Raw genomic sequence first — 23503 nt, 5'->3', positions numbered from 1 at the left:
CTTGTGTATGTCCAATCTTTCTAAATAGTCTTGGACCTGTTCCTTCAGCACTGTGGGATGTTCACCTCCTTCCCATTCTGTGCCGCCCAGTGCAGCAGTCTGGGAGCTGACCTTGTCTGTAATGGAAGTTATGGATATAGTTGATATATCTGTATTTCAAATTGTGCTGTGTCTGGGCAACACCCCAGATCAGGATGGCTGCAGCACTTCCCTGCTTAATGGCCCATTAAGGAAACTCAATGATGGGCCAGGGGGAGAAGCCAGCGATATACCTAATGAGTCACCAGGACTTATTCATGTGACTCTGGACTCCATCTTGTTCCTGTAAAACTCCACAAGCAGCATGGCAAAGACCAAAGGACATAAAAGGCAGCTTCACGACATCCATTTTGTCTTTAGTCTGTCTTTGTCTTTAGTCTCCAGCCTACCTCTGGATCAACTCATCTACAACTGAACTGAAGCTGTGAAACAAAGGACTGAGACCCATCCAGGTACTGGATGTATACCAGAGGGACTATACAAGCCTGCAAACTCCATAATTCTACTAGAAACCTGATATATATGGACTTTCAAATCAATTGTATGTATCTGACTGATTTAATCCTTTAACACTTCTCTTATAATTTATTTCTCTCTTTTTATAATAAACCTTTAGTTTTAGATACTAAAGGATTGGCTGGCAGTGTGGTATTTTGGGTAAGAGCAAACATGTTGATCTGGTACTGTGGCTGACCCTTTGGGGTCTGGAGAAATCTTTTTGGTAAAGAGCACAGAGTTTTAAATAATTGGTCTCTTTCCTGGACCTAGTGGCCGATTGGGAGCCAGAGACTGAAATGCAGTAAGGGGGGCTGTGTATATTTTTATTTTAGCTTCTTTTATTTTGGCTTCTTGGTTGGGAAGTCTGACTTCAGTGTCACCCACCAGTGTTGGGAGAATCTGCTCTCCTTTTTCAGCCTGCCCTGACCTTAGCATTTTCAGGTGGCTACCATAGGCACGGACGAGTCACAGTTATTTCATCCTGATCCTTGTTTCTTCTTCGAAGGGCAAATTCTCAGCCCAGCATCCAACTTGAGTAGATGGGCTGAGCAGTGGGCAGACAGATGAGAGAGGCGCCCTTCTGACAAGCCTGTCTAATAGATGCATAGACAATCCACAAAGGCTGCTTCAGCCCCATCAGCTGATTTAGCTCCATACTCCACTATCGTAGAGGTAGAGTGAAAGAATCTGTATAACAGCAGGTCCCATGGCCACACACTCCATTCACACATCTCTAAGTACGTACACACTGACAGTGGCAAATTTGCTGCCATCAGATTAATCTATCTGAATCGATTGAGCAGAAGTGAAGACCCACTCAATCGATCTGGAAGTTGATTCAATTAAACCACCTGCCCAGAAGGCATATCACTGCGTCAATAGGTATGCATTTCCCATCAGCACAGCGGAGACGGCACGCTAACGGGAAGTTACAAAATCGATTGGAGTTATACAATCTACTCTGCGTCGACTGCCACCAAATTTCTGGGTAAGTGTAGCCTCATTCTGCCCTGTTTTGTGCAGCAGACCCTGCAGTCACGAAGGAGGGGCCTGGATTTGTCCCTTAACCTTTATTTTGGTGTCCTAATTGCAAAGCTGAGATAAGTGAACTTATTGTATAGTTATGAATAGTGAGGTAACATATGACATGTTTTCATATGAAAAATTATTTTTAAAGAATATTAATAAAATGTGAGCTTAATATTTCACATTTAGTTCAGGAGCACATTAAGCACTTGGCACTGGCCAAATACAGAGTCATTAATGTCAGGAATGATTCAGGGCCTACAGCAGAGCAAGTCTCCGGACACTAACAAGTGTAGCTGGCATGTCGAAGGCTGCCTCATTGGCTATGACACCTGGTTGGCGGAAAGAGCCAGCAGACCAGCTCTTAAGCCCAGAAACAGTTCAGCAGCTGTTCAAAGCATTTGCACATGGCTGCAATAGCTCTTCTGGCTGCTTGGTCCCGGCCTTGCTCCCGCCTTTTTCCAGTCCCACTTCTGTCCTACTTTTAACTCTGACTCACCCCTACTCCTGCCTCAGACCTTGCTTTGCCCCTGCCTTGTCTCACTCAAGGTAACCTGGCTTTGACCCTCAGCTCCAATTCCTGAATTCTGACTTTGGCTCTGACATTTGGCCTCTGTCTTCGGTTCTGGCCCTGGACTCCTATTCCTGACTACCGACTCCTGCCCCAACCAGTTGGCATGACCACCCACATCCTGATCTCTGACAATTCAGCTTAATATTGTTAATACTGTTAAAGTTAAGTAACAGCCATTGTCATTCACTGTCATTAGGCTACATTGGGATATCTCCCAGAACACAATTAAAGCTTCAATCCAGCAAAGCATTTAAGGATGCTCTTAACTTTAACCACGTCTCACTAACTTCACTCTGGTACATCCAGATTCAGTAGAATGTAAGGTCTGGCCTATGCTACAAAGTTTTGCTGGCATAGCTATCTCACCTAGAGATAGGATGCGGGGTGGGGTGGGTGGAGGGAAATCATACCCCTAGCTGACACAGCTATGCCAACAAAAACCCCAGTTTTGTAGCTGTAACTGCCAATGTAAGAATGCTTCTGTTGGCATAGCTAATGTCATTTGGGGAGGTAGTTTAGCTATGCTGGCAGAAGAACTCTTGTTGGCTTATGCTGTTTTTCACACTGGGGGCTCTGCCAGCATTGCTATATCAGCATGGGTATGTCAGTCAATGCTCTGTAGCATGGTTCTCAACCTTTTTTCATTTGCAGACCCCTAAAAAATGTCAAATGGAACTGAAGACCCCTTTGGAAATTTTGAGTGGAGGTGTGGACCCCTTTGGAAATCTATTGTCTGTATAGATAGACTGAAAATGGACTGAACAAAATTCAGCTAAGTCTCTCGCTGATCCCTTAGACATACTCCACGGACCCCACGGGTCTGTGAACCATAGGTTGAAAACCACTGGAGTAGACAAGTCCTGAGTATATCGTATTAGTATTCTGTTAAGTACTAATCTGATAAAGAAACCCTATGTGCTGCAGGTCTTCTATTGCAGTATAGAGTATCCAACGGGAGTTTCAGGTGGAAAAAGAATACAAAATTGTGGCTTAAATTAATGCAGTCAGTTACTGAAGCTTCCAGATTACTATAATCAAATATTTATATTATGGTAGCACCTCAAGGCCCCAGCAGGAGAGGGGCCCATTGTGCTAATCCCTGTCCAAACGCATATGTAGGCTTGGTCTCTGCCAAAGAGCTTACAACTAAAAAAGTCCATTGTCAAAAACTGACACATCTGTCTGGACAACTAGTGAGAAAGGATTAAGTCAGAAGTAAGCAAGAATTAAAGTATCCTTTTCATAACTTCTTTGTAATGGAGGAATTGTGAAGAAAAGACTCTTCACACTTCCTATTTCTGACCCTGACCACTTATTCATTAATTATCTTCTGTTCTAAAATTATGATTCACTATTTGAATACATTTTCCTTCCTATTTGATCTTGGCACAGAAAGTTTACTCTCCACTATCCCAAGAAAATTCTACTATATTTTCTATTAATTACAGACCAATGTTCCACTGAATATCCAAGAATCCAATCTGTTTTCCAATGTGGGAAACATCTCCCCCCCCAAAAGCTTTCTTATGAGTTGATAACAAATCATTGGCAAACAAGGACAAATATATGTGATTTTCTGCTGTGTTCTCCACTATTCAGTTTAAATATTTTATCAATTTGTTTTACTGTTTCAATTTTAATTATATGTGCTGTATATCTACTAATATATTATTCATGTGTGTTTCAGGGTTAGATCCCCTGTAGCATTTACATGGGTTTCCCTGTGTGATAGTTTGTACTATACTTCATAAAGAATTTCCAACACTACTTAAATCCATATATACAAGTGGTTGTATCTGAAGAATGCCAATAAAAATATATTTTAAAGGACTATCCTTTTCACAGGATGCAAATACATTAGAAGGATTTATCTTACAGTGCATACTATCAATAGGCAAACATAACAGTATGGTCAATATCACAATACAAGAAAGGTTTTCTTTTTAATATAAGCCACTCTAGTACAGACAAGATCATACTGAATCTATCCCACAGAAAAGTCTTATGTAAGCAAGCCTAAACAAATGTATTTTTTCCCCCTCAAACTTCCTTTTTTTTTTTTTTTTAATTTCACCACATTTTAGTCAGTATATTCTAGTTTATTTGACCTTCATCATTTCTCTGTACTCACATTTGCTGACGGTGTCCATAAGTTTCCAAGCCAATTTCATTCTCTATTTTTCAATTGCAGTAAAGATCAAAAGGAAATTCCTTAGACTAGCCAGCTCTTCTAAATTATATCCATAAACAATTAGTTTCCTTCCTTTCTAATTCCTGTTCCAATTCCCTTTCCCCCATCATTGCAGCCTATGATTTTTTTCCCCCTTAAATTTGCAAAATGGGAAATCTAAGCATAGATATGAATCTGCACTGCATAGAATATACCAAAGGGTCCCTTAGCTTCCTGATGCATGTACTTAAAGAGAACGAGTAAGGTTCTACATTAGAGGTCAGGTGGGGCTGCCATGAGTAGGCCCAATCAGTTTTTGCAGAATCTAAACCTTCATCTACATTTTTAAAAATGTTTCTTGCCCTTATGCTTGTAAAGCTATTTTTTTTGAGTATTGAATCCGCAAAGCCTGTAACTGCGGTTTAATACACATCTAACTATATCACTTCAGCTTTCAAGTTAATTCTATCTACTGCACACTGATGAAGGGACCAAAAAAACCCAAAAACCCCAGTATCATAAACAAGTGGCTTTTTGACAAAGATGATTTATATAAATTACAGAAAGACAGTTACTTCTCCTTTTCCCCTTCCCATATCAGTGCTGGAAAATTATATGATAAGAAACCTTCAATGTGACTCAATGTGTTTTAAAATTCAGTCGGGGCTTTTAATTTTTCATAAGCATATAACAAACATTCTTCCCCCTCCCAATTTCCTCCCCCATTTATACATACAAATTAGTAAACCAGAGAATAACAATCTAATGGCAAATATGTATTTTCATCATTCTTGTATGAAAAGTATACACTATACTCATACAGAGTATGATCTGGGGAAAGGGTGTATCATTGGTAAGTCCATTATAATGACACATCTCTTAAAGACTGAGCAAATTATAATGGAAAAATGTGTGGTTGGAGACGTCTCTGTTCATTGTTTTTTGTTTTGAGGGAATTAAACAAGAGCGATAACATGCTTTAAATTTTAAAATAATATAGGTGATAACTGGGAGAAAATATTTTTCTAAAATTATTTCCTTTAAGTGATTTCATTTAAGATCTAATAAAAATATTAGCGACACTATCTATAAATTGGTTCCACCTGGTGTTTCAATTACAGTAATCTGTCAGAATCAGGGTATTTTCATTTATTTGGACAACTTCCTATGATTACACCTTACTGAGGCATTTTTAAAGCTACTAGCACCAAGCCTTGACATAATTCCAACACTGGTTCCACTAAATAAATGAGGTTCCTTTTATTCTTTAGCATTCTGCAGCAGCTCACGTTGATCTTGTTTTAAATAAACAAGCTTTCACTATGTTACCAAGGCCCTGATCCTGCACAGGCATATATACATGCTTATCTTTAAATATGTGAGTTCACATGCTTAAAGATAAACATATGATTAGGATTTTGTAGGACTGGCGCCCAAGACCCCCAATGCTATAAATATTTATGCACATGGCTTAGTTATTAGCATGAAACAGTACCATTTAAGCATGGTAAACAAAGGTAAGCAAGCACTTACATGTTTGCAGAATTAGGCCCCAAATCACTGCTCAACAGTAAAAAAAAAAAAAAAAAAAAAAAAAATCACAAAAACAAAAAACAAAAGAAAGTAAAACAAAAATGTCCCCTACTTCTGAATTTACATAGAAGAGATGTTGCTCAAAAAGAAAGTTCCACATGCATTTTTCAATGGACATGTTTATGAGGTAAAGTTAAAATCTTCCAAAATTAGACAGAAAGCTTACTTAGCTTTCTCTTGTGTCTTTACAATTATCTGACTACTAAATGCCTAGCTGCCAGAAGAAAAATAAAAAATTGGGCAGGGATTTTCAAAAGAGCCTACATATGCTATGCTCAAATATGCCCCAATCCCAATGAAATTAAATGGAAATTTAGTGCCCACCTCTCTCAATCTCCTTGGAAAATCCCAGCATTGAGTAAGAAAGTAATACAATAACAATGTATTTATACATCAAACTTGGGTTAACCACCGAAAATAAAATTCCACAAAATGGCTGCAACTTTGGTTGGAGAGTTATACCAGTCCAATACAAACTCAAGATACACCTGTAGGAAAGAACCCTATGATAGAAGTAATCGTTATACTCAAATCCATTTTATCTAGCAATATTTTCCAAAGGTGGCTCCTTAAATTTTACCAGTTAACATTTCATGTCTACAAATTACAGGTACAATCCCCACTCCTGGACATGCAATTTTTTTATCTGAATAAATAACCACTTGCACATGCAATTCCATATATTTTTCAGGTGCAATTTAGATGCATATCTTTGAAAATTTGACCATCTGCGTTTGAGAGACTTCTGTTTTTCAGAAAAGCACTTAAGCAAACAGTGAAGTCTATCCTATGCAGGACAGCACTGCCAGTTAGGCACGTACTTGACATCAGTGGGACAAACACGTTGAAAATGTTGTCTTGAATATGAACACTTTTCTGAATCAGGGCCAAAATAATAGAACAAATATTTGTGTATCGTGGGCACTGTATAACTCCAATGGGTGGATTAGGATAAAAGAAACAAGAATTAGGCTAGATTGGTTTTTGTAGTCAGCAAGACTCCTCAATTGAATAAGAATGCCCCCTCCCAAGTTTTATAACTAGGACAAAATCTTGGACATGTCCATCATAGAATAGATGAAATAAGTAATTTTTTTTTCTGGATTAACATTAGCATTATTGAGAGCAGAATCTGTTCCTTAGCATTTATATAGCACTTTACATCTTCAAAGTATGGTACAAATGTTAACTAATCCTGTTTTATACTCTGCTCAACAACACATCTGACTTCATTGTTACAGAATCTGATATATTATTGCCAATCTACAGGAATTACCTTTGCAGTGATTTATGGTATGGCCTTCAACTCTTAATAGTCTAGCAGAAGCTAAGCATTCTTACAGAATCCCCAAATCCTGTATATGGCTGACACGCCAACAGGAGAAAAACATTTATTGAAATGTATTGATTTATAACAACATAGACATTTTAGTGAGGAATTTGAAAAAATCTAGGGAAATAGGTTAAAATGGTCAGATTAAAATAAATTTTCACTAGAAAAAAAAGTTCATTCTGTTTCCTAATATACTGTATTAATGAAATGATAAATTTCCAGAACTTCATTATATACAACTCTGTCCATACAAAATAAAAAGCTTAATCTTTTCCTTTTCTTCAACAGCTAAAAGTTAGGGTTTATCCGTTGCTAGGTAACAGTAATCTAAATCTTTAAAACCAATTCTAGCCACCATTCAAAAAAAAAAAAGAAAAAAGAAAAAAAAAAGAGGCCAAGAACACAGCTGGAGCCATTTCAATTTAAAGCCAATTCTGAACCACAATGTATATACCCTTTCTTCCAAAGTCTTATTCTTCAAACTCTAAATTCTTAAAACAGTAGTGGGAAAGAATACCAAGCCTGAAAACAATTTCACTAATAATAACACATGGAAATCTTGAGATCTTGCCCATACTTAATATTGCCCAGGCAATTCTGTCTGGTAGTAAGAGTTCCTATCACATTTGATCCATGCAGATTTGTGGGACACTTTCACAACATGCTGAACTTTAAAATTAAAAGTAGCATAACTGCTTTACTTTATATGCAGTGGAGCCATAAAGACAAATGTTCTTTTTAATATAATAAGTTTCCAAAGAATGAATTTGGTCCCAACTCAAGTCTGTTACTTCAAAAATCAAGCATCTGTCCTTAAAATATTTTAAACATTTGGTAATATTTCCTGAAATGTTTTAAAAAAAATATTTGTATTATAGTAGATCAGTGGGAAACCATAGAATGAGATTATCAGAGTCTGAAAAAAATAGACATTCAGAAGGTCTAACAAGAGAATAAGAGAAAGAATGATTATATAAGAGAATAAAAATATTAACCTTTTTCCCACTGACAATTTCAGTTCAGAAAAAGGACAGCTTAGTAACAAAATATATCATATATATTATACAGATTTCAGTATTTAGCCTGAACTTTCTAACAAAAAAATGATAAACTCTCTAGCATGAAAAAACAAGACCACACTCAACCTATTCCAGCTTCTAAAAATAAATAAATAAATAAATAAATAAATAAAGTCTTCAGAAAAAATACTAAGATGAGTTTCAAAAAATCGAATACAGAAAGGGACTTTGAATACCTCTCCTGAACTAGCCTTTTAAAAGGTGGCTTGTACTTTTCTGCCTCTTCAAGGCAGTCTTGAGGTTTTAAGTCACTCAGCAACTTTTTTCCTCCTACCCAATATGTCCCTTTCAGTCATACTACAATGCTAGTTTTGAGGGCTCCATTCTGCCTTTACCATAAACTATATTTAGGATTTTCTTCTGAAAACTTAATCTCTCAAGTGGCAAAAAGCAAATAAGTGTAATACATACCCTCCTAAACACAGCAAAATAAAGGGAGATAAGAGGAGGAAAAAAGAGCAAGAGAGAGATGTGGCATGGTGATCATATACACTTGTCCAGCTTCCAGAGATAATCTTCACAGACAGCAACTCACTCACTGCCTCTAATTTTACACTGATAAACATCAGCCAGCTATTGGCAGTGGTCAAGGAGGCACAGTCAAATTCCTAGTTCTTTTAGGTTTTGAGAGGATGGCTTAATTTGGAGCAGGTGTCTCTTAGTACCCCAACATCAGCTAGAAGAAGCTGGTCTCTTCTCAGGGAAGAGAGGAGCTAGGAGAAAACACTCCAGTGAAACAACCAGTCCAGGAGGGTGCAGACTAAAGGTTTTGATTAAATAAATTTATTAGCTTACCAGCTTTTGAAGGGGGATTGTTAACAGTATGAAGAAGAAATATGGCTCAGCAATACTGTGTTTTATTTGAATCGTTAAAAAGTTTAAATAAATACAAACCCAGAGAACATCAACCATTTGGTTTATTTAAAAAAACCTCGTGACCAGTTTGTTTGCTGGGGCGAGACAACAGTGAAATGGCAAGTAATTCATCATTCCCTTCCCCTTTTGAGCTCCTGCAGTTGTACTTGCACTGGCCAACCAAAGCAATATTGAGACAAGTGGGAGAAAGACAAAGGAGAAGTAACGATAGAAATAGAATATTAAACATTGGAATGAACAGCCAAGAGAGCAATACGGGAAATCCAAAGATTTGAGTGGTGGTGGAAGTCCTGGTCTATGACTTTATGCTCGAAAAGGTCTGAGCATAAAAGCAGGGGTGGGGAAAATAATCAAATTGGGCCCATGTTCATCATGTTCATAATGTTCCTCCTAGCAAGTCTCCCTTTTCTTCCCCTGACTGCAATAAGCCTGCTGATCCTTCTGATGCAGCCCCTTGCTGTTGCTCACTCACTAGCATGATACCTCTCAGCAGCAAGAAGCAGCTGGCACCCTCCTTGCCATAAGATAGCCAGCTGACCAGCAGGTCAGAAACAGGAGAGGACCTGGTCTGCCACCTGGCAACAAATGTCCATGTTGGGATAAGTATAGTTGTGCTGCAGTATATACATCAAGGCGACAGCAGGAGGAGGAGGAGAGGGGTCTGCCAGACAGTGACCAATCTTTGGTGCCTCTTGATGCGATACTCTAGGTAGACACCTTTTCAGGCTATGCCTACGACCGGGACTGGTCAGATGGCTAAAGAGAAGTATCCAGTCCAATACAGATCCAATACCCCCAATAAAACAATAAAAGCACAACAATCAAAACATCAAAAAAGGACATGGCTAGACTAAACAAATAAAGAACTATTCAGACATACTACTCAAACAAGTTATTTTTACAGTTAAACACCTACTTACGCTAAGTGAAGTAATTGAGTCAGAAAGCATAAATCATAAGCAGAAATCTTACGAGAAATAACATCATACAAATTGTCCTTCTGTCTCCCTACAATCTTTATGACATGGCACTTCCAACTCATAACTAACATGCTCTGCTAAAAATGAGGTTATTGCACCAGGTAACACTAAGTAACAGAAGAATTATTAAAACTGAAAATAGTTATGTGTAGTATAGACATAGTGTAAGACAGAGGTGAAGTAACTTGCCCAAAGCCACACCAGCAAGATGATGGCAGAGCTTTAGGGCCGGTCTGTACCTGAAGAACTTACATTGGCATGCCTACATCTCTTAGAGTATGAAAAATACACACTCCTAAGAGTTGCAGCTATGTCAACCTAACTCCTGGTGTAGACAGCTCTAGGTTGATGGAAGGGTTCTTCTGCTGACTTACCTATGCCTCTTGGGGAGATGGATTAAGTACGCTGACAGGGGAACCCCTCCCATCGATATAGGTAGTGTTCACACTGAAGTGCTGCAGCAGCACAGCTGCAGTTGTGTGGCTGTAGTAGTTTAGGTGTAGACATACCCTTAGATTAGACCCACAGTGCAATCAAATAATTTTCATAACATTTTTCAGTTTTTTACATAATAAAATACACATCATCTACTGGCCCAATAAAGCAAGTGCCACAGGGCTTCTCTCTTACCCTTGCAAGTTCTTCCTGTAATTCTTTGCAACTTTTTTCATTATCCTGGAGTCTCTCAGAGAGGTCTGTAATTACTTTCCTCTTTTCCTCAATCTCTTCATTTAGTTGCTTATTTGTGGAGAAATACTCTCTTTCTAATCTGAAAAGTTTCAGTGTTAGAACAGGTTTTTCAAATATACTTTTGTCAAAAAAAAATTATATACTTTTAAATACAACTGACAGATGTACTATATACCGTGTTTTCATGCCATAAGGCTTTAAAAATTGCCTTTACTTTTTTTCATAAAAAAATTTCACCCCTTAAATGAAAAATTTTAAAGAAATAGTACCTCCTTTAAGATAACCAGGTGTTTGTACTATGCCTGAAGTCATAAGTAAAATAAGTTTAGTGGTCTCCATGTGGCCTCTGTATTATATTTAATGAACAAAATTCACCACAGTTCAATTACCTCAGAAATCGACTCTCATTCAGTCTCCAGGCAAGTCCTGCCTAACCAGCTTTGAATTAAAACGTAACAGTAGCCCGCCACAGTATCTATATATATGAAATCTGGTTATGTTCTAGTCTATATTGTGTGGCATAGGATTTTAATTCTAAACAGATGTTCAAACCATCATCTAAAAATGGTTTAGCTCTAAATGCTAGAGACATCCTCACCCTCATTGCTTCACCGTCATTGGAAGTGACACCCAGGACCTCAGAGTGAAAAACTCCATCCTATCCCTTTGCTTTTAGACCATTACCAGTGGGGTCTTCCCCTTAATTTGTTTGTCTATTAGCTGTAAAGAATGCTTATACTTTATGAGCTATGCAAGACAGATTTGGCATGAGACAAAGGAAACCACCACTGAAAGAGGGGAAGTGGTTCCGTGATGACAGTTTGTGGCTTGGGAGAGAATCCAGAGTGTTGATTCTGTTCTAGGGCAGAGGACCACAGCCTTAAAGTGTGAGTCAGGGATCACTGCTCCTTTGGTCAGAGGGAATCCTAGGAAATGCAGTCCCAAGTCTGAGATTTGTAGGCCTCCACCCCGTAATGGGAAAGGGGGTAGCAAGATATTAGCAGTCATGTTCTCTCTCATAAGAGAGGAAGACTCTGGAGGGGGTTGAAAGTGTCGACAACCCCTCTGAGTCAGGGAGAACTCTACTTGTTTGCTTTTGACTTTAATCACCAGATCTTTGGGGATAGTCTGGAAACTCTGGAATAGGTGGGAGCAAGGAACATGGGTAAGAGGTTGTTTCTGTTTCTTTTAAACTTTATTACAAAACTTGCAGTTTGTCTGTTTGACTTTAACTGCCACTTCTCTGGAGTGAACCTGTGTTCTCTGGAAACTCACCTTCCCAACCCTAGAGAGGGCTGTTTTGTTTGTTTTTAAAATACTCAGTTGGCAAAAGTCATGCTGCTACAGCAACTACTAAAATTGCCCAGATCAACAATTGAGAGGAAACAGTAGAACACCTCTGTTTAGTCTGGTGCCAGGGTCGAAAATCCCTTCTCCATGTCTAAGGTACTAACCAATTGTGTTAATTAAGGATAATTTCCTGTTGCATCAAAAAGTACCAAAGGCATACCCATTTTAGAGCTTTTTTTTTTTTAGTAAAGTCTTTTTTTAATAAGTTTTTGTATCTGGTTAATTTTATTTTGGTTTTGTAATTTTTCACAAGTTTAATTGTCCCACGAGGTATCTTTTTTAATTTGAATAAATAATTAATACAGGTTTAGTACTTACATCTACAGAGCAATATCTCTAATTCTAGTGGTACTATAACTGTAACAGTAACATCCTCTTATGATAGTGTTAGTTTATTAAAATAAGTTGATTATTAACCATATCAAAATATATTTCCAGATATTTCTAAAAGTAATTCTAGACATAAAAAAATTGCTCCTCAGGCAGAATTTGCTATTCATTTTTTTCTGTTTCTCTCATTTCTTGCCAAGCTTAGGTTTAAGACCAAAACACATTATATTTTTATTATGATTATGCAAAAACCTTTGTTTTTCAAATTAAAGAAAAGCAGCTCTCTTAATCTAGATAATGATTCTGATATTGATCCAACAGACTATTAGATTTGAGACAGCTGAATGCAATTTAATATCTATTTAATTATTCTTATGCTAATATGAACAAAGACAATATAACAGAACACTGAGATACGTGTAAATCTGTTTTTTTTCTAAAGATATATTGAAAGACATTAGCTAAAAACATGTTTATGAACTTTTTTTTATAATTGTTGTCAACATTTTGTATTATGATTTAGTGTAAATTATAAATAGGTTTGGCCTTGGTTTGGAGTAGATTAAATTTAACAAACAAAACATTTACCACTTCCATTAATTCCAAAGTTGCCTCAAAACTGAATGAAATCTTGCCTAACCAATATTAAATTGAAGTGCAACAGTAGCACCCAAACAATCCCTATACCGTATGTTAAATCTGATTGTGTGCTGTTCTAAACTACGTGCAGTATAGTTCGAACGATTTTAAAAAATTCAAACAGATGTTCAAACAATCATGAAAACACGGTCTAATTCTATATGATTTAATTTTTATCCTTAAATCAGTATTATAATTTATGTTTCCAGAGCACATTCAAATAAATATCAAAGCAATTAAAACATTAAGACTCAACATCTCTGTTGAGATGTAGATAAGTATTATTCCCATTTCACAGCGGGTGTAAACAGAGGCAGAGAGGTTAAGTGACTGCCCAAGGCCACTGAGGAAGTCAATAAAACCCAGTCTTTCAATGTCAAGCCTCATGCTATAATCACTAGACAACATTCCAGATTTACATATGATCAAATAATGCTAGTGTAGTATGTCCACAAAAATCTATTAATAAACACATATATGGGTCTGATCTTGCAAGGCTCAGAGTTGCCTCAGCTCCCAATAAAGACAACAGAAGTTGAGTGTCCACAGCACTTTGCAGGTACATGTCCCTACTAACAGCAGCAGCCAAGGTAGAAGTCACAGATCTATTTTCATTAATAAAATCCATGTAAAGTCAAACAGTACTGAATCCAAACCATTTCCTGTTTCATTCTCACCTAATTTTATGATGTGTGACATAACTTAGGTAATTTTGACCTCTTTTTTGTTTAAAAAGAAAGTTGTGAATTTTGTCATCATCCAACTTTTGCTTCCAGATTGGTAAAGCAAGGTTCCTAACTATTTTTTGCATCAAGTTTTAACTCAAAGAGATCTGATAGCTTAGAACACTAAATGTGAAGGGAAACACCAGAGGTATAGCAAATAGCAGATGGGTCCTCTTTCAAATGACCTAGATCAGATACTGGCCTTCCATTTTTTCTCCTCTTTGCAGTGAAGCATGCTGAGGAAGCCAGGGATACAGAGTCTTCTCTCTACACCACCCATTCTCTTGCTGAAGTCATGCCAGATTCCAAGATTATGAAACATTCCTTAGGTTACCATCTTGTTTTACTTTTTGATGTTTTCTGAGTCTCAGTAGACTTCTGGTGTAAAATGCAGTGGTGGAGAGGACAAATAAAAAACAGAAGAATTGTAGCATGGAGAGGGAAAAAACAGATGACTACAATCAGTGGGCAAACCTGATGGCAAAAGGTTAGGCTATTATGGATCATTAAAGAGCATTCTAATGCAAGGGTACTATTTTGCTTGCCTCCTGTTTTCCTTTACTAAACATTCCTTTTTGATAACCCTTGACCTACTGATTACCAAAAAAAAATCACAGACTTTCATGGTGGGGACCATGTTTATATAAAGAGGTTGTAATGGGAGAAAGGAGGTCTATGAGACAGTTGCATGAAGCACCTCCCCTACACATCTGTAATTACATAAGATCCCTGTGGCAACTGCAGCAGTTGAATGAAAAAATATTGGGAAAATGTTTATGTATTTTTAGATGTCTTTTAACACGATTTAGCAGCTTGAGGCATGGAAAAGGAACAAGCAACATGTGACCACCTGCAAATGTTCCACAGATCACAGCTTTGAAAGCCACTGCCAAAAAAAAAAAAAAAAGTGTGCGTTCTAGAAGAATAAGGCATTTTTAGGAAAATGAAACAATACAGAGTTGCTAGAAAAATTGTATTGAGGGAGTAAAGATTTCCTGGAGGAAGTAAAAAATACCTAAGGAAAACATAGTGGAAAGAGAAAGCCTCTGGAAATGTTTACCAGAACAGTAAAATATTTTCCTTTAACAGCCATATTAGGACAGCTAAAATGATGAGATAATTGGTTTACTAAGTTTAGTGGACTTTAGTGGATACTAAAGTGTTCTAGGTACCAAGAGGGAGGAGGACTGGGGATTGGAAGAGATATTACAAACTTTAAAACATTAGAAGTTTATTGTCTCTGCCACATGGCTTCATCATTCTCTGCTGATCCCAAGATCTTGACTGAAATAATGTAAGAGTTGGTCACAGACTTCGTACTACAGACAAGGATAAGTTAATGGAGAGGATGAGAGGAAGTCAGATAAACTAATCAACATAAGCTTTGACTAAAGCAGTCACATTTGTTTATAAATTAGTTATCTCATACAGAAAGTGTAATGTGTACCATAAAGTTTGTCAATATTTGGACCAAAGACTGCAAAACCAGGAGTACACATTCTGTGCACTTTTGTTGGCAAAATTTTGTCAGTCAGGGGAGTGAAAAAACCACACCCCTGATCAATATAAGTTTGTGAGAGACGCGCAGTACAGTGTTGTCTAGGGAGGAAAGGCTCTGAGCATAGGGGACCCTCCAATTCCTTGTGGCACTTCAAGTGGCCTGTCCCTGCCGCAACACCTTCAAACCTGCTGGATGTTCCCCACAATTTCAGAATCAGAGTTTTGTTCAGCACAACAATCTGAAAGCTCAAAAGGTAAGAGAGACAAGGTGGATAAGGTAGTATCTTTTATTGGACCAACTTCTGTTGGTGAGAGAGACAAGCTTTCAAGCTTACATAGAGCTCTTCTTCAGGTCCGGAAACTGACTCAGAGCATCACTGCTAAATACAAAATGGAATAGATTGCTTGGATAAATAGTTAACACATATTTTAAGGGACCATTCAAGATGAAGTGGCCCATTAACACCTCTCCAGTCATAGGGAGGAGGAGGGGAGAGAAAAAAAAACAGCTGGGGGGATTGTTAGTGGGTTATAGATTGTTGTAATAAGCCATAAATCCAGTGTCTCTATTCAGTCCATGATTTTTAGTGTCTAGCAAAAGTTATGAATTTAAAGTTCCAGGCTCGTCATTTGAAAGAATCATGCACATTTCCTTTGAGGATGAGGACTGAGAAGTCAGATATTGAGTGACTGCTTTGTGCGAAGTGTTCACCCACAGGTGATGTGGTGTTTTTGTCTTTTGGCAAGGTCTGGTACCGCTTTGAGTTGGTGTGTCCTTCTCTGTGGGGAGCTTGCTCCTGATGAGCTTGGAGCAGTTGGGGGCATTGTTTGAAAGCCTGTAGCAAGACAGACTGCAGAGTCTAAGTTTGTGACTCCATAGTCCAGACAATGAACATATCATCCATGTATCTTAGATATGTTATTGGTTTTGTGGTGCATTTGTACTGAGGTACCCGATACACAAACAATCATAATTTTCATTCTCTGTACAGATGGCATGACAGAAGTCATGTAGACTTCCACCACAACTTCAACAAATCTACACCCCGCCCTCCCCTGCACTCCATCCATTAAACTCTCTCTCTGGAACAGTCCCACATCAGCATCAGCTTCCTGGACACTACGATCAACTTCAACAATGGAATCCTACAGACAGCTATATACAAAAAACCTGCAGATCACCACACTACACCTACCTTCCAGTAACCACCCCTAACACACCAAGAAATTTTACCTGTAGCCATGCATTCAGATACTACAGAACATGCTCTGGGATATACACCTTAACCTACTCAAAACTGCTTTCACCAAACAAGAACACTCCACCAGAGAAGCAAATCAAATGATGGAACGGGCCACCCAAATACCCCAAAAAAACCGGCTTCAGGTTTCCCAGACTAAAGAAGAGCTCTGTTTAATCTCAAAAGCTTACTTCATCCACCTGTCTCTCTAATATCCTGGAACTGACATGGCTTCAACACTGCATACAAAAATTAAGAGGCATTCCTCACCATGAGTAATCTGCAGCGTCTCTAAGAAAGGCTACAAATTAGAGTTTCTCTTAACAAAAATAAGCTAATATTAACTTGCTAAGATGAAAAGAAAGAAAACGTTGTCACACGCGACTATGCTGGCAAGCATCCCAACATGAATGTTTTGCAAATGATACATTTAACAGTAGGTTACATTTGTTTAACTTCCCACAGCATGTCTATGTACCAGCACTGATGGAATGTCAGGCTTGCTCAAGTGTGTGTGATCATGTCAACTTCTAGTGACTGCAACCTAAAACGGATGTAAATTTTAGTACTACACAACCTGTTACTGCCAGCATACAATACATTTAGTAGATAAATAACTTACATATTGAGTTTTTCCAAACTCTCTTGGGCATTACGTTTCTCTCTCTCATATGCGTTTTCCACCTCTTTGAACTCTTTCTTGATCATTTCCAAATCTGAAAGAGTTTCTGCTTGGCTGCCTTTTTCTACCTGCAAAGCTCCTTCAAGGTCTCGAATCCTTAACTAACAAATGATAAGAAAGCAATTAAAGCAAGTTAGGGAAAGCTATCATTAATCTTCAACAGTGTTCTATTTTGCTGTGTGTGAGTGAATGAGGAAGCACTGAGCACACAAAGGGATACGAATACATACAATAAAGAGCAGAGAAAAACAACACGATAGTCTATGACTGAGTAAAAGCTCCTTATACTATACTTTGGTGGAAATTTAAATTTTATTAATTAATTTATTTAAACGCACTGGTACGGTTTATCAGGGGGTTTCTATTGTTTGTACATGAATCCAGTTTCATTAAAGCATAGGATTAATAGTGAAGGTTAGAGTTTCACACAGTGCAGAACAGAAATGAGACAATTCCATGTGCATCAACAACTAAGAGAAAACCATACCAGTCTTCTTGTTCATAAAACAAATCCTCTAACGCCAAAGAATTTTGCCCTCCCAATTCATTTATATTTTGTAAAAGAGGAAAACTAAAGAAAATATATTTTTCTTTATCCTTTTTTATGTTAGAGTAGGGGTCATTTAGAAAAGTATTTGCACTGGGAACTAGAGGGCATAAGAACCAGAAAATAAAACTGGTTACAAAATGACACTAGTTAGTCTGAATGCAAAAAGAGCAGAAATAATGCAAAGAATAAATTTGAAAAATGATTTCAGCATCTTGTTAAATGTTCTCGTTTGTTCTTTAAAGTAAACTGTGATTAACTATTTATTTAAAAGACCATGAAGAGCAAGCTGACAATATAAAATCTGAATTTCAACAATCTAATATGTAGCAAGCTTGCTCAACAATCACATTTATTATCTGCCAGTACTATCATTGTTTGAAGTTAAAATCAGCTCACTGAAAATCATATTAAAGCAGTAGTTTCAGAGAGAACTACTGACTGAGTTACACAGTTTGTTCCTCCCATGAAACAGTTACAATTGTTCTTTAAAGCTTCATTCAGTTCCAACAGCAATCCTGACAAAAATATAATTACTGGTTATTTTAACAGTACAGGAATGTTTTAATACTAGGATATCTGACAGTTTTGGCACAATTTTTTTTTTTTTAAATTCCCCCTAAAGTCATGCAATAACTAGCACAAATCTACACTGTGTTTCTGCAAAAACTTATCCAGAGTCTGCATGTGTGTGTAAATCCTACTGAAGTGGGATTATTCACATATAATAATTTAAACACAGGCATCAATCTTTGCAGGATTGGGGCCTTGGGAGCTGTATTAGCTGCTCCGCCATAAACTGTGGAAATTCCACAAATATTTGACACTGGTTTACCTGGATAATTTCAGAATTAAATTTGGATTCCAGATGTGCTGCTCTTTCTGCCTCAATGTTTTCTTCCAATTTCTTCACTCTCACAGTAGCTGCCTAAAAATATGAAAAATGTTTACATTCCAAAAGATAGATGTTGATTTAAATAGGATTATGTTTTTTAAAAAGACTTCCAAGGTGTATGATTCTATCGGTAAACACTATTTTATTATACTCTGTTCCACACAAAAATATATTATTGCAGTACTGCAGTCAAGAAATGAGGCATTTACAAGTCAAGAAATACAGAGATAAGATTGAAAGCTCAACATTCTGCTACCTTATGCTTATACCTTACTATTGTGTCTTAATGTTATCAAGAAATTGTCAATTAAACACAATATAATACAGTACAGAATCTCTTATACTTCCTAATATACAGTGAATTGCAATATAGAATATACCATCTTCATTTGAGTGATGAGATAGTTACAGCACTATGATTTGTTTGGGAAGCACTATGGTTAATATATGGTCCAGCAGACAGGAGATTTCAGTTCTAATCAAGACTCTATAAACAAACTGCTATGTGATTACCGGCAACATAACTTCTCTGCCTCAGGGTGTTATGAAATCTATATAATATTTCTAAGGTGCTAAATAATTCTAAAATATTATTAAGGCTTGGGTCCTTGATATATGACCATTCTCCTAGGCTTTAGTGGAGAGATTATGACATGGAAAACATCTTTAACAAATATTCTGGCTGGTTTAAAGCCACTCTGACTAGCTATCTCACTTTGCAATTAAATACATGCACAGATGTGCAGCACACCTATGGTGAACGTTGTAGTTTAAGTGTTAATGGGATTTTCTATTGCACTTGTATCTGAGTATATTTTCAAACATTCACAACTTTATTTCTAATAAATGTTTCCCAATATTTAGCAAAGCATGTACAACTCATTATGAATTATGTCCATGCCAAGTTTCTTCTTTCAAATTTACATAGCTTGTGGGAGGAGAAAAAAATTGACTTTAATTCTCCCCCCCCCCCCCCACCCAAACAACAACATATCAGGGAGGATGAGGCAGCATGTATTTTATGTATATTTGTAACCCTTGTGTGATTCTCAAAAAAAACCCCAAAAACCTGAAGCATTTTCTCTCAAAATCATCATCATTAAATAAAAACAAAACAAAACAATGATTCACATTCAGGCAGAGACCAAGCGTGAAAAATTTCAGCTGAATAGGTAAATATGTTAGAGAGTAAGTGGCTGAGGACTTGGTTTAATGGAAACTGATTTTCAACCTTAACTATATTGTTTTTTACCACTACCGGGATCTTTAACTTGCATGGATGATTGAGTTCAGTGAAGGAACAAATCCTACAACTATTTTGTGGCCTCAAATTCAGCACAACTATCATAAAATCCTTCTACCATTAGCTGGCCTCAGATTTCCTTCTTCAAACCACGTGAAATCAAGAGAAGGTGTTACTGTTGGAGGACTTGATTTTAATCTAACCACAGGAAGTAATAAAACTGTGTTCACTGTTAATGATTTTGAAAAGATTTGAAAAAATAGCAAATATTTTTGGCTTTCATCTGGATTCAGAATATTTTGAATCGGCAGAAGAAATTGAAATGTTAACAGATGTTTTACAGAAGCTCCTGGGAGCAACTGAAAAAAGTTTTGATTACTTCATATTTGCAAATTACAGGTTCTTCGGAGAACACAGAAAACCAGATAGAAAGTTCTGAAATTGGTGCCTAGTCCTGTTGAAGATCTAAAGCTGGAGGGAGCACTACAGGACTGTAAGTAGCTTTTCAAATCTACTCAATAAGAAAATCCACAAACTGTGCATAGGGTCAAAATTTATCTCCACTCAGGAGTTTTGCCTTATTTACAAAGAAATTCACAATCAAATTCCAAAACAAGCCTTCTCCCTAGGCATGACTGCTCCTAGCATTCCTCCCCAAAGATAGTTCAGTCTAGACCCTCGACCCTCTAATCCTCTCCAGAGAGCAATTCTTTTCACCTGCCTTTATACCTACAGTACAATTAATGAGCTGCCTGCAACCATGAGTTAGAAAGATTTGCTTAACATCTCCCAGTAGGATCGACATCTGCTGACAAGAGGGTTTCACAAGAGAACTTTGCTTCAAAAGTTATGTGCAATTAACAACGAATCCATTTGGTAGGATATGCAAAAGTCAATGCGATTAGATCACAGATTTTTTTTTGTTAAAGTCATGAAAGTTGGAGGGATATTTCCATTTACAGCCCATACTCCTCTTAAGGAATCTCAGTATATAATGGGCCAAATTATGGGACATTTCTTTAACCTTATAAGAGATCTTTGGCTTCAGCTAACTTACGAGTTGGCAACCTCCAACACATAAAACATTAGGGATTTACCATAGTTCTGTGACAAAGAAAAATATCCTTAAATTTATTAACAGACCACTCTGTTTCTCATACAACAACTGTAAATACACACTCCCGCCACCACTGTTTGTCAAACTGCATTCCCACCCTGCTTTTTAGCACCTGTACACATCACAAGAGAAATTACTTTATATACATACTGCTGTGTATTGCCCAAGAAATCTCCTTTCCAGACCAACAATGTGTTAAGGCTACAAGGAAAAAAAAAAAAGACACAATAGTTCCAGAAAAACTTTCTGGGCCAAATAGACCCCTGGTGTAATTAATTTGGCTGATGTGGGTCTCAAGATACACTAGAAATTCTAAATAGAAAACTTGTTTGATCCTCATTTCTATTTCAGTTGTTGATGGCCACTTCACACACTCGACTTCGGTAGGACTCCATGCGTGTGCAAAGGTCCACCACACACAGCTCATTTCAGGACAGGAGCCTAAAAGTTTAGTTCTATATAAGGGCTTTTTTTTTAAATCATTGATCCTCTAAAACCTTCCCTTTGTTTTTAGTAGGAGACCTCAGTTTGTAGCCCCTGCCCACGAACTATAGTTATATATATATATATATATAATTAGGCCTCTCCACAGAATGACACCTCTATTTTAGAATCATGTTTATGGTTATTAGTTGAAATTCCATTAACAAATTGATAAAATGGGATTTTCTATCCTTTTATGAGAAGCCAAATTACTACACAGTGAATTCCATGTAATCTATCAGTCATTTTCAATGAAATCATTAAAGCCCAAATGTATACCACAGAGAGAAAAAAAAGGTTCTATTTGTAAACTGTCATTACAAAAATAATTGCAAAATTGTCTCTTAGATTATGCTATCTTCCAACTAATGAACATCTGTTTCATATCCAGAAGAGGGCGCTAAAGGAACACTAATATGCAATCTCAAAAAACTGTTTCTTATGCTTTTCAAAAATAAAATTATAGCAATAGGTTTAAATTCTTTCTTATTTAAATTTTAACCTACTATACAAAAGCAGTTTAAAAAGCTACTGCAATAATCAGATCTTTTTCCCCCTCTCAAATATACAACTTGCCAAATGCTCATTAAAATGAGATTTTTTTTTTATTTCTTCCATTTCCTTCAATATCATTGCAGATTACAGAGATCTGTAAGTAAGCAATTGCTCTTTTATTAACAGTCCCATTCCCTCTTGTTTAATTCATTCAGAGATACCACAATTCACTTTCTAGAAAAATCACAGTCACTTCTATGGACTGAAGCATCACTGAATACAGATGAAGAAGCAGACTATTTAAAGTAAAATGTGGAAATCAAGAATGATTTCCCCTCTTTCTGGGCTCTACTGCTTCAATTTGTAATTTAGGTTTCAATCATGTCATGAGCTATACATGGGCAGATATCTCTGCTTGCAGAATCTCACTGAAATCAGTGTGGGCTCCACAAAGTGATAGGGAAATGCCTATGTGGATCTGCTCTACCCACAGTTTGTGTACCAATGTAACTATTTTGTTTGATGTGTGATTTTTTTAACCCAAATATTTAAACCAGTACAGCTCCCAGTGTGGATGCAGTTTAGCCAGTATACAGGTGCCCTATACTGGTATAGCTTATTCCCATACATTTAGGCTTTTCAAACTGACACAGTTAAAGCACTACAGAAACTGTGTAGACAAGCTCTTAGGGCTAGATCCAAAATGGGAACTTAGACTCAGCATTGCAACACCTAATGTTCAAGCACCCTGCTGCCTAGTGCAATCCAGTTCGGCACCCAGGCTCCCTATACAATGCACGGGGAGCTGAGCCAGCAAGCTGACTAATTTAGCAGGCGAGATAGTCAAACCAACAACCCTGGGACTTAGATGGGAGCTGGATGTCTAGGCATCAGAACTTCGGCGGTAGTGCACATGCCCACCAATGGGAAATTAAGTGCCAGCAGGGTTTTCAAGGATCTACATTTTGGATTTAGTTTAAAGTGTCAGTTTGTGCTAGATTCCCAAAAGGAATTTAGGCACTTTAGTGACTACAGCTGAAGACAGCATCAGTGCCTCTCTGTGGACTGGGACACAACTAATACTAGGTACCCTATACAACTCATATCCTGCTCCATGCAGGCAAAGTTGTTGTCTCCATCAGCAAAAAAGCTTAGTTCTTAAGTTCACTCTCAACCTCTTGTCTCCTGCAGATACTCCTGAACAGTGTAGCTCCAAAAAAATTCTTTACAAACATTTTTACTAATATAAACTCATGGATTTTGGATTTATATTTTTAAGGTGGGATTTTCAATAAAATTCAGCATTGGTCTACCCCTCCTCCTACTGGAGTCAATGATGAAACTTCCATGGGACTTCGGTGGGAACAGAAATAGGCCAATGCTATGAATTTTTGAAAG

General features: G+C 37.3%; 1 protein-coding gene across 4 annotated transcripts in view; it reads right to left on the bottom strand.

Annotated features, from left to right (window-relative positions):
• Positions 1-23503, bottom strand: part of CCDC171 (coiled-coil domain containing 171) — a 189762-nt gene that overhangs the window by 132642 nt on the left and 33617 nt on the right. For all 4 annotated transcript variants that reach the window (XM_067553117.1, XM_067553118.1, XM_067553119.1 and 1 more), the window contains 3 exons: positions 18708-18800; positions 17266-17426; positions 10799-10937 (listed from right to left, as the gene is read on the bottom strand). In XM_067553117.1, coding sequence (XP_067409218.1) covers positions 10799-10937; positions 17266-17426; positions 18708-18800 — 393 coding nt within the window. The remainder of the gene's footprint in view (positions 1-10798; positions 10938-17265; positions 17427-18707; positions 18801-23503) is intronic.

Source organism: Emydura macquarii, unplaced genomic scaffold (genome assembly GCF_026122565.2).
Source record: "Emydura macquarii macquarii isolate MOO-44397 ecotype Brisbane River unplaced genomic scaffold, CSIRO-AGI_Emac_v2 contig_1451, whole genome shotgun sequence".
In the NCBI taxonomy this organism is placed as follows: domain Eukaryota; kingdom Metazoa; phylum Chordata; order Testudines; family Chelidae; genus Emydura; species Emydura macquarii.
The sequence above is the reverse complement of the archived record's forward strand: the minus strand, read 5'-3'. Positions and strand labels throughout refer to the sequence as shown.